The sequence below is a fragment of the Schistocerca gregaria genome, chromosome 9 (genome assembly GCF_023897955.1).
Source record: "Schistocerca gregaria isolate iqSchGreg1 chromosome 9, iqSchGreg1.2, whole genome shotgun sequence".
In the NCBI taxonomy this organism is placed as follows: domain Eukaryota; kingdom Metazoa; phylum Arthropoda; class Insecta; order Orthoptera; family Acrididae; genus Schistocerca; species Schistocerca gregaria.
Genome location: NC_064928.1, coordinates 130,855,109 through 130,869,695, shown reverse-complemented (window position 1 = coordinate 130,869,695; position 14,587 = coordinate 130,855,109). Strand labels below are relative to the sequence as shown.

The 14,587-nt window shown below is 44.4% G+C and overlaps 1 protein-coding gene across 1 annotated transcript in view; it reads right to left on the bottom strand.

The window, feature by feature from the left end:
• LOC126292207 (esterase FE4-like) overlaps window positions 1–14,587 on the bottom strand; it is a 171,969-nt gene that overhangs the window by 72,031 nt on the left and 85,351 nt on the right. Inside the window, exon 4 of the mRNA XM_049986059.1 lies at window positions 11,292–11,477. Coding sequence (XP_049842016.1) covers window positions 11,292–11,477 — 186 coding nt within the window. The remainder of the gene's footprint in view (window positions 1–11,291; window positions 11,478–14,587) is intronic.

The following is a 14,587-nucleotide window of genomic DNA, read 5'->3' as shown; positions in this document are numbered from 1 at the left end:
TTCACGGAACAGTTAATCAAATGCACCGCGCGTTTCGATGGGTCCCGCCCCACACCTCAGTGGCGGTCCGTGATTGGCTACCGCTAGCGTCAGCCCCTTCCAGATGGGAACGCCATTCCGTGAGCCGCTGCGTCGCCGCCGGCGTTGCCGCTCTGTGATGGGAATCGGCCTTTACCCAAACAGCACCTCCCTGTGCACCACATCTGCCGAACAGTCCTACGGTGGCTTCAGTAAAGTCTACAGGTAAACATTTTTGAGAGATTTTTGACCGAACACGGAAGTAACATGCAGTATGTTATAAGTTTGACAATTACACGTAAACTGTTGAATACGAAAACAGACTAAAGTTCCACGTCGTGGGATTTGTGACGTGAAATCCAAAGAGGACAAGGATTTCTACTCAGCTGATTATTGGCACAACTGCATCGCTGAGTAACGTAGTAGGCTCTATTATTGTTACGAATAAGAACGGGGGTAACTGGATGTGTTAGTATTTGCAACACTGTGTCCAAATTATTCTGCCGGTAAATGAAATTAAACTAAAACAATCCACTATTGTACAAGTTTAGATGTCCCTCATCAGAAGCTGGTCAAAGTCAACGAGGAGTATGTATGTCAATACGGATGAAATAATAAAATATGTGAACTGAGATGGAAATTTGCTAGTCCTAGGTGACTGGGGAGTCAGTTTAAAAGAAATATAAAGATGCTGCAAGGTTTATTCGCACGAGATATCTCAATTTCGTCCACAGGTCGCGACCACTTTATCTGAGACTGTGTTATTCCAAAATGAACCACAGATGGCGTTTAGCAAAAAAATATCATAGCACACTGAATGTTTTTGGTCATAGTTACTGGCCAGATCAAACACCAGAGGTTCTTCACAGTATCAGTAGAAAACTGTGTCGATGTTACTGTAGAATCCCGTGGAATAAGTCACTAAGTCATGTCATAGGTCACTAACGCTAGCCAACATATAACAACAAATTGCAGCCAAGTTTGTTGCGAAGCCGGCAAGAAGTCGAATGGTAAACCGAGAGAAAACCAGAGATATGGCAAGTGTTAGATGTACACTGCTCGCCATTATTACACTTGGCCTTGGAAAAAGTAAGCCGCGACACAGATCGAAACAGAGTAATGGAGTGGTGGGAACACAATCCTGGCATTTGCTGGCGATGTTGTGGTCCTTGGCGACACCCAGGGGCAAGTAAGTGCTGACACTTCACGATTGTGAAAAAAATAGGGCTGGTAGTGAACGAGAGTAAAACAAAACATCTTGTTGTCTCACGACATCAAGCTCCTCTCCCCTCCATTATCACCGGCCGCTATATCCGAGCGGTTCTAGGCGCTTCAGTCCGGAACCACGCTGCTGCTACGGTCGCAGGTTCGAATCCTGCCTCGTGCATGGATGTGTGTGATGTCCTTAGGTTAGTTAGGTTTAAGTAGTTCCAAGTCTAGGGGACTGATGACCCTAGATGTTAAGTCGCATAGTGCTTAGAGCCATTTGAACCATTTAAACCACCCATTATCGTTGATGGGCATGCCTTCGAACGAGTAAGAGAATTCAAATACAAGGGATCCACACTGACCAACAAAAGTGAAGTGACGAAAGAGGTGAAGTAACTAGTAACACACGCTAATCGCGTATTTTTCAGCCTAAACAATTTATTTCATTCCCGGCTGATACCGCTAAAAAACAAGAATCAGCCACACATGACATTAGTACGGCCGGTATTTTTAAATACACTCCTGGAAATTGAAATAAGAACACCGTGAATTCACTCTCCTAGGAAGGGGAAACTTTATTGACACATTCCTGGGGTCAGATACATCACATGATCACACTGACAGAACCACAGGCACATAGACACAGACAACAGAGCATGCACAATGTCGGCAATAGTACAGTGTATATCCACCTTTCGCAGCAATGCAGGCTGCTATTCTCCCATGGAGACGATCGTAGAGATGCTGGATGTAGTCCTGTGGAACGGCTTGCCATGCCATTTCCACCTGGCGCCTCAGTTGGACCAGCGTTCGTGCTGGACGTGCAGACCGCGTGAGACGACGCTTCATCCAGTCCCAAACATGCTCAATGGGGGACAGATCCGGAGATCTTGCTGGCCAGGGTAGTTGACTTACACCTTCTAGACCACGTTGGGTGGCACGGGATACATGCGGACGTGCATTGTCCTGTTGGAACAGCAAGTTCCCTTGCCGGTCTAGGAATGGTAGAACGATGGGTTCGATGACGGTTTGGATGTACTGTGCCTATTCAGTGTCCCCTCGACGATTACCAGAGGTGTACGGCCAGTGTAGGAGATCGCTCCCCACACCATGATGCTGGGTGTTGGCCCTGTGTGCCTCGGTCGTATGCAGTCCTGATTATGGCGCTCACCTGCACGGCGCCAAACACGCATACGACCATCATTGGCACCAAGGCAGAAGCGACTCTCATCTCTGAAGACGACACGTCTCCATTCGTCCCTCCATTCACGCCTGTCGCGACACCACTGGAGGCGGGCTGCACGATGTTGGGGCGTGAGCGGAAGACGGCCTAACAGTGTGCGGGACCGTAGCCCAGCTTCATGGAGACGGTTGCGAATGGTCCTCGCCGATACCCCAGGAGCAACAGTGTCCCTAATTTGCTGGGAAGTGGCGGTGCGGTCCCCTACGGCACTGCGTAGGATCCTACGGTCTTGGCGTGCATCCGTGTGTCGCTGCGGTCCGGTCCCAGGTCGACGGGCACGTGCACCTTCCGCCGACCACTGGCGACAACATCGATGAACTGTGGAGACCTCACGCCCCACGTGTTGAGCAATTCGGCGGTACGTCCACCCGGCCTCCCGCATGCCCACTATACGCCCTCGCTCAAAGTCTGTCAACTGCACATACGGTTCACGTCCACGCTGTCGCGGCATGCTACCAGTGTTAAAGACTGCGATGGAGCTCCGTATGCCACGGCAAACTGGCTGACACTGACGGCGGCGGTGCACAAATGCTGCGCAGCTAGCGCCATTCGACGGCCAACACCGCGGTTCCTGGTGTGTCCGGTGTGCCGTGCGTGTGATCATTGCTTGTACAGCCCTCTCACAGTGTCCGGAGCAAGTATGGTGGGTCTGACACACCGGTGTCAATGTGTTCTTTTTTCCATTTCCAGGAGTGTAGTTGTGAAACCGGGGCAACTTCAGCAAACTACTGAAGAAATAATTTGTGCGTTCGAGACGAAGGTACTTCGGAAGATATATGGACCCGTCTAGAATACCGTGGAGGGTAGCACTTTACCAGCGCTATGGAAAGCCACACATCGTCCAAATATTGGGACAGAAGAGACTACAGTGGTTCGGCCACATCTTCCGAGCCGGTGGATCCCTCCCTAACGGCGTCCTCAGTTCCCAACCAGCTGAGAGATGCTCAAAGTGACGACCGACAACGCGATGGAAGGACCGGGTACTGGTCATACGTGAACGAGTGGAACCGACAGCGGTAGAAGATGAGGCTGGGGACCGACAGCGATAGACCTCCATTTGCAATAAATGTCTCCTGCACTGTGACTGACTGGGGTCTTTTCTCTTTGTAATGTGTGTCTCTGCAAGTTTTTGTAATGTGCAGTTCGTTGTATTTCTTTTATATTGTGGCCTGTATCCTTTTTATTCTACTGCAGGTCTTGAAGGCCCGTAAATGCAATAAATGATGATATACGCTGTTATATGGGAATATGATTGCATACCTTAAGAGTCCATCGAATGTAGATGTAGGCACCTCCTCAAACGACATGGAACCGAATCCACAGCTTTCTGGAGGAAGTTGTGTGCGATCTTGATAAGTACTTCCCGAATCTGTGCTTCCAATGCGTCCAGTGTTCAAGGTTTCGTTTCATACACCTCCTCCTCTATTGACCACACCCATAAAAAAGGCACAGTGAATCACGTCTAGACTTCTTACAGGTCATTTATGAGGTCCACGTCTCCTCAACAAGTTTCACACGACATTTGCAAAGTGAGGTGGTGCGCCGTGTTGCTTGAAGACGATGTAGTCGGTATTTTCCCATCCAGACACCGTAGGCCGAACGTACTCCTGAAGCATTTGAACGTAGCGTTCCATGTTCATTGTGTCATGCAGGAGCCATGGGCCGATGACGTTTGTACCCGTTATTCCACACCACGCGGTCGCTTTTGGATGAGAATACTATGAGATGGCTATTTTTTGGTGATGTTATTGGATAGATTATGGAATGGAAGAGGATGTAGATGAAGATGAAATGGGAGATACGATACTGAGTGAAGAGTCTGACAGAGCACTGAAAGACCTGAGTCGAAACAAGGCCCCCGGTGTAGACAACATTCCATTGGAACTACTGACGGCCTTGGGAGAGCCAGTCCTGACAAAACTGTACCATCTGGTGAGCAAGATGTATGAAACAGGCGAAATACCCTCAGACTTCAAGAAGAATATAATAATTCCAATCCCAAATAAAGTAGGTGCTGACAGACGTGAAAATTACCGAACAATCAGTTTAATAAGCCACAGCTGCAAAATAATAACTCGAATTCTTTACAGATGAATGGAAAAACTAGTAGAAGCCGACCTCGGGGAAGATCAGTTTGGATTCCGTAGAAATACTGAAACACGTGAGGCAATACTGACCTTACGACTTATCTTAGAAGAAGGATTAAGGAAAGGCAAACCTACGTTTCTAGCATTTGTAGACTTAGAGAAAGCTTTTGACAATGTTGACTGGAATTCTCTTTCAAATTCTAAAGCTGGCAGGGGTAAAATACAGGGAGCGAAAGGCTATTTACAATTTGTACAGAAACCAGATGGCAGTTACAAGAGTCGAGGGACATGAAAGGGAAGCAGTGGTTGGGAAGGGAGTAAGAAAGGGTTGCAGCCTCTCCCCGATGTTATTCAATCTGTACATTGAGCAAGCAGTAAAGGAAACAAAAGAAAAATTCAGAGTAGGTATTAAAATCCATGGAGAAGAAATAAAAACTTTGAGGTTCGCCGATGACATTGTAGCTCTCTTGGAGACAGAAAAGGACTTGGAAGAGCAGTTGAATGGAATGGACAGTGTCTTGAAACGAGGATATAAGATGAACATCAACAAAAGCAAAACGATAATAATGGAATGTAGTCGAATTAAGTCGGTTGATGCTGAGGGAATTAGATTAGGAAATGAGACACTTAAGATAGTAAAGGAGTTTTGCTATCTGGGGAGCAAAATAGCTGATGATGGTCGAAGTAGAGAAGATATAAAATGTAGACTGGCAGTGCTAAGGAAAGCGTGTCTAAAGAAGAGAAATTTGTTTACATCGAGTATAGATTTAAGTGTCAGGAAGTCATTTCTGAAAGTATTTGTATGGAGTGTAGCCATGTATGGGAGTGAAACATGGACGATAAATAGTTTGGACAAGAAGAGAATAGAAGCTTTCGAAATGTGGTGCTACAGAAGACTGCTGAAGATTAGATGGGTAGATCACATAACTAATGAGGAAGTATTGAATAGGATTGGGGAGAAGAGAAGTTTGTGGCACAACTTGACCAGAAGAAGGGATCGGTTGGTAGGACATGTTCTGAGGCATCAAGCGGTCACCAATTTAGTATTGGAGGGCAGCGTGGAGGGTAAAAATCGTAGAGGGAGACCAAGAGATGAATACACTAAGCAGATTCAGATGTAGGTTGCAGTAGGTACTGGGAGATGAAGAAGCTTGCACAGAATAGAGTAGCATGGAGAGCTGCATCAAACCAGTCTCAGGACTGAAGACAACAACAACATTGGATGTGTGAATATTTGTAAAGGAAAATCATATATTTGAAGAGATACTTGTTAGGCAACAGTATCTGTGTCTGCGACGGCAGCACTGAGGATTCGTAGAATCTTTGACAGTCAGTAGTGGATAGCTGCTGTGTGCAGCAGGCAGGATTCGTTGAGTGTACAGTGTAATGCATGGATTCTATGTGATTTGCAGTTTTATTACGAGGAGGAATGATGAGACAGAACAATGGTTGGATAGCATGCGGAAATAAAATAGATTTTGAAATGAAGAACAAGGTATTATTTGACGAGGTAAAAAGCTTATTTTTATTTTTGTATACTTGTTTTGTTGGTCCACATCACCAACGTCACAGTCAAGTTTGTAATAATTATTCTGTTGCTGATTTTCTTAGTTAATTTAGTGTACAATGGAAGTTATTACTTTAAAGTGTATAATTGTTGTTTTTGATAAGTTCCTTCCTAACTGAAAATTCGAAACTTAAAGGTCGAGTCATGTGTTTCATTGACATTCTGTCTCTAGACGATAAATCTCAGTCCCCTAGACAAACTGTAGTTAGTTTTTAGTGTTCTTTTTAGCTATTGCGTAGTCTAGCTGTGTTTCTGTTTCTGCCAGCACTTCATTCTACAGATGAGATTCATAATAAGTGATTGTTTCGTTTCCTTAGCGTAATATAGGTTCTCTCAGTTTTCTTATTTTACTAGAGCCATATGTCAGTGTAGAAATTTTCGTATGTTTCAGATTACACCTCTGGCCATTAAAATTGCTGCACCACAATGATGACCTGCTACAGACGCGAAATTCACCCAATAGCAAGAAGATGCTGCGATATTCATATGATTACCTTTTCAGAGCATTCACACAAGGTTGGCGCCGGTGGCGACACCTACAACGTGCTGACATGAGGAAAGTTTCCAACCGATTTCTCATACACAAACAGCAGTTGACCGGCTTTGCCTGGTAAAATGTTGTTGTGATGCCTCGTGTAACGAGGAGAAATGCGTACCATCACGTTTCCGACTTTGATAAAGGTCGGATTGTAGCCTATCGCGATTGCGGTTTATCGTATCACGACATTGCTGCTCGCGTTGGTCGAGATGCAATGGCTGTTAGAAAAATATGGAGTCGTTCAGGAGGGTAATACGGAACGCCGTGCTGGATCCCAAAGGCCTCGTATCACTAGCAGTCGAGTTAACAGGCATCTTATCCGCATGGCTGTAACGGATCGTGCAGCCACTTCTCGGTCCCTGAGTCAACAGACGGGGTCGTTTGAAAGACAAAAACCATCTGCACGAACAGTTCGATGTTTGCAGCAGCATGGACTATCAGCTCGGAGACCGTGGCTGCGGTTACCCTTGACGCTGCAACACAGACAGGAGCGTCTGCGATGGTGTACTCAACGACGAACCTGGGTGCACGAATGGCAAAAAGTCATTTTTTCGGATGAATCTAGGTTCTGTTTACAGCATCACGATGGTCGCATCCGGGTTTGGCGACATTGCGGTGAACGCACATTGGAAGCGTGTAATCGTCATCTCCATACTGGCGTATCACCCGGCGTGATGGTTTGGGGTCACCTATTGTTTGCAGTGACGGCACTTTGAACAGTGGACGTAACATTTGAGATGTGTTACGACCCGTCGCTCTACCCTTCATTCGATCGCTGCGAAACCCTATATTTCAGCAGGATAATGCACGACCGCATGTTGCAGGTCCTGTACAGGCCATTCTGGATACAGAAAATGTTCGACTATTGCCCTGGCCAGCACTTTCTCCAGATCTTTCACCAACAGAAAACGTCTGCCAATGGTGGCCGAGCAACTGGCTTGTCACAATACGCCAGTCACTACTCTTGATGAACTGTGGTATCGTGTTGAAGCTGCATGGGCAGCTGTACCTGTACACGGCATCCAAGCTCTGTTTGACTCAATGCTCAGGCGTATCAAGGCTGTTATTACGGCCAGAGGTGGTTGTTCTGGGTGCTGATTTCTCAGGATCTATGCACCCAAATTACGTGAAAATGTAATCACATGTCAGTTCTAGTATAATATATTTGACCAATGAATAGCCATTTATCATCTTCATTTCTTCTTGGTGTAGCAATTTTAATGGCCAGTAGTGTACATTCTTATGCAGGTCGGCATTACAGTTTTTTTTTATACAGTAGCGTTTTTTTTTCTTCAAACAGTTCACACTGACCAAGTCTACTGAGTTTGAAATCTTTGGTTTGCTAATTTATTTGATTACCATTTGAGCTCAATAGCACATGAAGTTTGTCAGTTCACATTCTCAAGTTCGTATTTACCATAAAACACCCACAATAACGGCCACTCACTCGCAATGTCTGCACTGTAACTCCAGGATCCTGTGCTTCCCAATAATCACAGTTGTGCCGATTGACAAAACCTCACAGATGGAACTCGGCCTTGTCATTCCAGAGGCTGTTGTGAAACAATTGAGGCCAATCTTTGATCCAACCCAACATCAACTCATCATTCTCCACTCTGCGATCACAGTCTTCAGGTGTCAGCTGCAGTATGTAATGTGGTTTCCATGTTCGAAAGTTTAATTCCTTACGCAGCGCCTGATGTGCAGTGTGCCCTCTCATGGTGCCTGACGTCTTGATTTTCCTAGGTTACGAGTGCAGATGAACGACCCCTTTTTTCTGCGCCCTTTACAAACCTGTGATCACTAGCTTCGTGTGGCAACTCTTTATTGTCTCTGGACGAAATGTCACATTCCTTCCCTTGCCGTACGCTATAATCCATGCAGAATAACGCTAGAATTCCACATCTCACAGCGTGACGCAACCTGTGCTTGTTCCCTAAGTGTAAGACGATCGGCCATCTTTGTTGCTGTTGAGTGTACCGCCTCTCGTGGCCACCGTTGGTACTACACGGTATGAAAAATCACTGTCTTATTTGACGTTCTGTACGTTTGCGCTATTTCAAATACTATTCCATCGATATTAATAACTTAACAGCCATTTAATGACACCTAGTTACTTTCGGACCACCCTGTATTACACTAAATTTGTAGGAAGACTCGTGGAAGTGCTATTACATGATTGCCAAACAATCAATGGAAGCAGCCACATGCATTAAATATATGAGAATATGCGTACAGAGTGATTTAATGTGGTATGACAACATGAAACGAATCGCCACTAAGACAGAAGGCAGACTGAGGTTTGAGTATGTTAGTGAGTTAGTTATCTGCATTTTCTATGGATTATAACTGATAATCAGTTGATTAGTTAGTCAGTCATTTATATGTTCTGTTGCTGTGGTATGGAAACAGTTGAACGGGGGCTGTCCTGTTTCCCATGATGATTTTCAGGAAGTTTTGTCCATAAAAGAGAAAGAAGTTGCGAATTCCATAAATGTTCTCAACCTGTGTAACATCGATATAATCATATTCTTAATAAGACTTCGTTTGAGACCAGAGATGTTAGACAGAGAGGTTAACTTGGCTTTGGAATAGTTAAGTTAGATAGTAGCAGTAACAGTGTGTGTTGGACAGTCTGGCAATGTACTTGGTTTAAAAAGATGAAAGCTGCCCTGCTGTGTAGTGGAGGCAGCATTATTTAAAAAAGATTTTACAACAATGTGTTTTGAGGAAATAAATTGAGCAAATGAAATTATATTGATGCAAGAATGATAAAATGCAACTTTTAAGGTAACCCAGTTTTTTTTATATTTGTACTTGTGTAGTTTCTCATTGTTAGAAAATTGTGTAGGGTTGAAGTTTGCTCCAGAAATTCTGTAATGACATGCACGGTCTTGTCTTATAGTAGAAACAAGTGTCTAAAGACAGAATTTTACGCAGCAGAATTATTGAGAAATATTTTGCTAAATTGTCGAGGTGAGAGACCTTTATAAAAATCTGTATTATTGTTATGGCTTAATGAAACACAGTTAAACCTGGAGTCTTTCTTCTCATTTATCAGTCGTTAAGAGTAGTTGCCCATTTTCATTGACTTTCATGATCCTGTTTGCAGATTCACATTGCACTTCATGTGTTGTGTACTGAGCTGCATTTATGAAAGTTGGTAAGATACCATATTGAATTGCACAACACAAGTAATGCAAGACAAATTTGATTTTTGTCAGTCTCATCATTATTCCCAATTGCAACAAACTGTGAAGCAGACGAGTGTTCTGTGCACACAGGTTGGCCAATAAATTTGATTGCTATGAAAGTTCATGTCCACTGCAAGGTACAGTGTATTTGTGAAAACAGTATCAATATCAGTTCAGAGGCTTAACACCAGTAAAAGATTTCAGTAAAGTGCTATCTTATGAATTTTCAAGTAGTTTTATCAGATTGCCAGATGTGTTAATTTTATGTTTATTAGCTATGTAATTACAGTAACGGTTCTAGTACAGCGATTGTTTGCATGGCTAAAGATAAATATTAGCAATATTCAGGGCCAATATTTTAAATAGTCTTTTTTTTGCAGTCAGATAGAGTATGTAAATGTAATTGAAAACAGATTGCTTTCTCGCAGGAGAATTGTTTGATGTACAGACTAGTCTGGATTTGGCACCGTGGAGTGTGAGCTCCACATACTTCGGTTAAAAATGAAATTTTTACATGGTTCTGTTGCTCTGCACTGAGTTCTACATATTTCGATATAAAACATAGGTTTTACATATTTCTCAGATACCAACTTGACACTTATGAACCTGAGTTTAAGTATATAAGAAAGTTACAAAGTTACTTTTATAATTACCATAGAGCCTCTCAGAAGAAATAATCATAATTTATATCATAATTTCCTTTTAAATTATTTTTTTCACTGAATAATCCTGAGGAGTTAAGTCCACCCACAAAGCAGACAGTTTTCAAAACCCTGTTTGAACCAACATTGAGTATTGCTCCTAAGTTCGTGTTTCATATCTGGCAGAGTTATATAAATGGTGAGAATCCAAAGAAGAGCGGCAAATTTCCTTAGAGGTCCATCAGACAGGCGTGAAAACGTTGCGGAGACATACAAAGCTCCAGGCAGTACAAGAAAGGCCGTTCTGTATAGTGATGTGGATTACTATTAACCTCCTGAGAGCGCACATTTCTATGTATATTTTATGAATAGTGCATGAAGTTAAAATCAGAGAGATTCAATCTCACACACAGGCTTACCCACAAATGTTTTTCTCTTGCGCCATTTGTAGCTGGGACAGGAAAGAGCAAATGACGGTATTACACAAAGTACCCTCCAACGCACTCTATAATGTAGCCTACAGATGTAGATGTAGATCTGTTGCAACAAATGACACATGCACATGACTGCCAATGTTAATGGCCATTTGCTGTGTCTCAGCTGCAGCACTGCTGACATCTTGTGTGACTAAGACTTTTTAAGCCATGCCCACATTAATAGTACTTATATTTAGATATCTAAAATGTACAAAATATCTGGCATGCTTTGACAGGAATCGTCACACACACCACACTCTGATTTGTAGAACATTGTAGACCCCCATTCCACAGAACTGGTGACAAATACTTACGCACCCTTGGTCAACGGCGAGAGGACGAGAGCGTGACAGGACCATCCACCTCCACTGCAGCCGAAGATGGTGACGTTGTTGGGGTCTCCCCCGAAGCTAGCGATGTTGTCCTTGACCCAGCGCAGCGCCATCACCTGGTCCTTGAAGCCCATGTTCCCCGGAACAAGACGGTCCCCCGCGTTCAGGAAGCCTGCAACACGACACGCAGAAATCACCACAGCTGGTTACAACCTCATCCATCGATAGTACTATTAATACAACTGGCAATGTAGCACAGCTTTAAATATGAGAGGTATCGAAAAGTTTCCATTCGAAGGCTGTCTTGAATCGGTATGCCAATCAGGTAAAATCGCCATGAACATTGAGGCAATTAGTCCACCAATGCACCAAGTTGAATATAGGCCATGTCTTGCCACATGAAGAAGTGCCTGTTGTACATCTTCCTCTGACAGATATTATCGACTTTCATGGCCTTTGTTAAGGGAATGACGGCGTGATAATTGCACGGGCAGAGATCAGGACTATAGGGATGGTGCTCAAGTGTCTCCCATTTAAGTACTTCTGCGGTACGACATTTGTGATATGGGGATGTGCGTTATCATGAAGCAGCAGCACTCCTTGTCTCACACAATGGTGGCTGCCAAACGACATGCTACCCCATACATGTTCTTCACTCTTCGATGGGGGTCTAATGTGTGTCCTTCAGCAGCCAAGAAAAGAACAACAGCATACTGGTCTCCGTTGGACGAATTTGGTAATAGTTGGCAAACAGAGTGTACCCCAGTTACATTAGGGCTGTACGAAAAATAGAAGTCATGGACTATATTAACAATGAGCTGTGTTGAGCTCATGTTATGCGTTGGTTTAAACCTCCTATTCTGTGTTTGGTTTCACGTGGTTATTTCGATTATGCTACTGTTCGCTCTGTCCATGAGGGGGAGCGGTTTGTATCGATATTCCCACCTTGTACTATCTGGTGCTTATAGTTTCCAGCTGTGCTGTCTGCGAGCAGTCGGTTGGTTGGCGTGGAGCAGCGAGGAAATCTCCACGGGGTGTAGTTTGGCCAGGCCTGCTGGCAGTCTCTATGCAGAGTTCGAGTGTGATGATGATGATGATGATGATGATGATGATGTTTGGTTTGTGGAGCGCTAAACTGCGCTGTTATCAGCGCCCATACAACTTTCCAACCTTTGCTCTGTCCTATTTCGCCTCTTTCCTGGGTGATTATGAAATGATGGGGACAACACAAACACCCAGGCATCTCGAGAGAGAATCGGACTGTGTGGGGCTATTCCCATTGCTATGAGGTCTGTGGCTCATCGACCCTGGACACGAAAGTTGAGTTTGGATTTAATTTACCAGCAAGTGAAGACTGTTCACATTGTGCCTTTTGGTTCTCGTTGTTGGCTGTTGGGAGATTCCAGCGAGCAACAATGTGTGTGTTCAAGTTGCCGAAGGTTTAGCCACTGTCCGGTGGAGTCTAGCTGTATTTGGTTATTTGAAATTGAAAAACACTGACAGAATTTTCTGCCTTGTGGCCGTTAACATTTTGATTTCCTGTCCTGGCCGTTGACGTAAATTTGGGTAGTGTGCTTTCCTCACCGTGTTGTCGCTGTCTAGCACAGTGTGTAGTTCGGCAGCTTAATGTATGCTTGGTTGTGGGCATCCAAGCCTTTTACGTTTGCGTTGAACTCCCGGTTGTGTGCTGGTCGACTGGAGCCCAAATTACCTTGTCGGCGGGGTCGTTGACTGTCTGTTGGTTGGGTTGTAGTCGGATCGAGAATGGTTGGGCCGACTGCCTGTCTCACCTAAGTGGACGTTAGTATTTCATTTGCTGGCCGGTCCCCGAAACTTCTGAGCGCCGTTAGCTGCGCTGCCTTTTCTTATTTTCTGTTGTGTGTATCTTTATGGCCCATAGACGATGGTTTTGAATTAAAGTTGAATTGGTTTTTATGGTGTTTTAAGTTATGGCCCATCAGCCGTTTTAAAATTAAAAGATTCTTGCTTGTCAGGTCTTAGGTTGTTTGGGTCTTCAGCCTGATTAATATATTGTTTAAAGGTAAAGCCTTGGGCATTTTAACTACTAAAAATTATTTTAGTTATGTTTTAATTATGGGCCTTCAGACGTTATAAAATTAAAATTCCTTGCTTGTCAAGTGTTAGATTGCTTGGGCCTTCAGACTCATTAATACACTACTGGCCATTAAAATTGCTACACCAACAAGAAATGCAGCTGATAAAACGGGCAGTCATTGGACAAATATATTATACTAGAACTGACATGTGATTACATTTTCACGCAGTGTGCCTGGGAATTGAGTCAAATAGGGCTTGGATGGGGCGTGTACAGGTACAGCGGCCCATACAGCTTCAACACGATACCACAGTTCATCAAGAGTAGTGACTGGCGTATTGTGACGAGCCAGTTACTCGGCCACCATTGACTAGACGTTTTAAATTCATGAGAAATCTGGAGAATGTGCTGGCCAGGGCAGCAGTCGAACATTTTCTGTATCCAGAAAGGCCCGTACAGGACCTACAATATGTGGTCGTGCATTATCCTGCTGCAATGTTTTGTTTCGCAGGGATCGAATGAATGATAGAGCCGCAGGTCATAACACATCTGAAATGTAACTTCCACTGTTTAAAGTGCCGTTAATGCGAGCAAGAGGTGACCGAGACGTGTAACCAATGGCACCCCATACCATCACGCCGGGTGATACGCCAGTATGGCAATTACGAATACACGCTTACTATGTGCGTTCACCAAGATGTGGTCAAACACGGATGCGACCATCATTATGCTGTGAACAGAACCTGTCTTCATCCGAAAAAATGACGTTTTGCCATCGTGCACCCAGGTTCGTCGTTGAGCACACTATCGCAAGCGCTCCTGTCTGTGATGTAGCGTCAAGAGTAACCGCTGCCATGGTCTCCTAGCTGATAGTCCATGCTGCTGCAAGCGCCGTCGAATTGTTCGTGCAGGTGGTTGTTGTCTTGCAAACGTCTTCATCTGTTGACTCAGGGATCGAGACTTGGATGCACGATCCGCCACAGCCATGCGGATAAGATGCCTCTCATCTCGACTGCTAGTGATACGAGGCCGTCGGTATCCAGCACGGCGTTCCGTATTACCATCCTGAGCCCATCGATTCCTTATTCTGCTAACAGTCATTGGATCTCGACCAACGCCAGCAGCAATATCGCGATAGGCTACAATCCGACCCTTATCAAAGTCGGAAGCGTGATTTTACGCATTTCTCGCCGTTACACGAGGTATCACAAAAACGTTTCACCAGG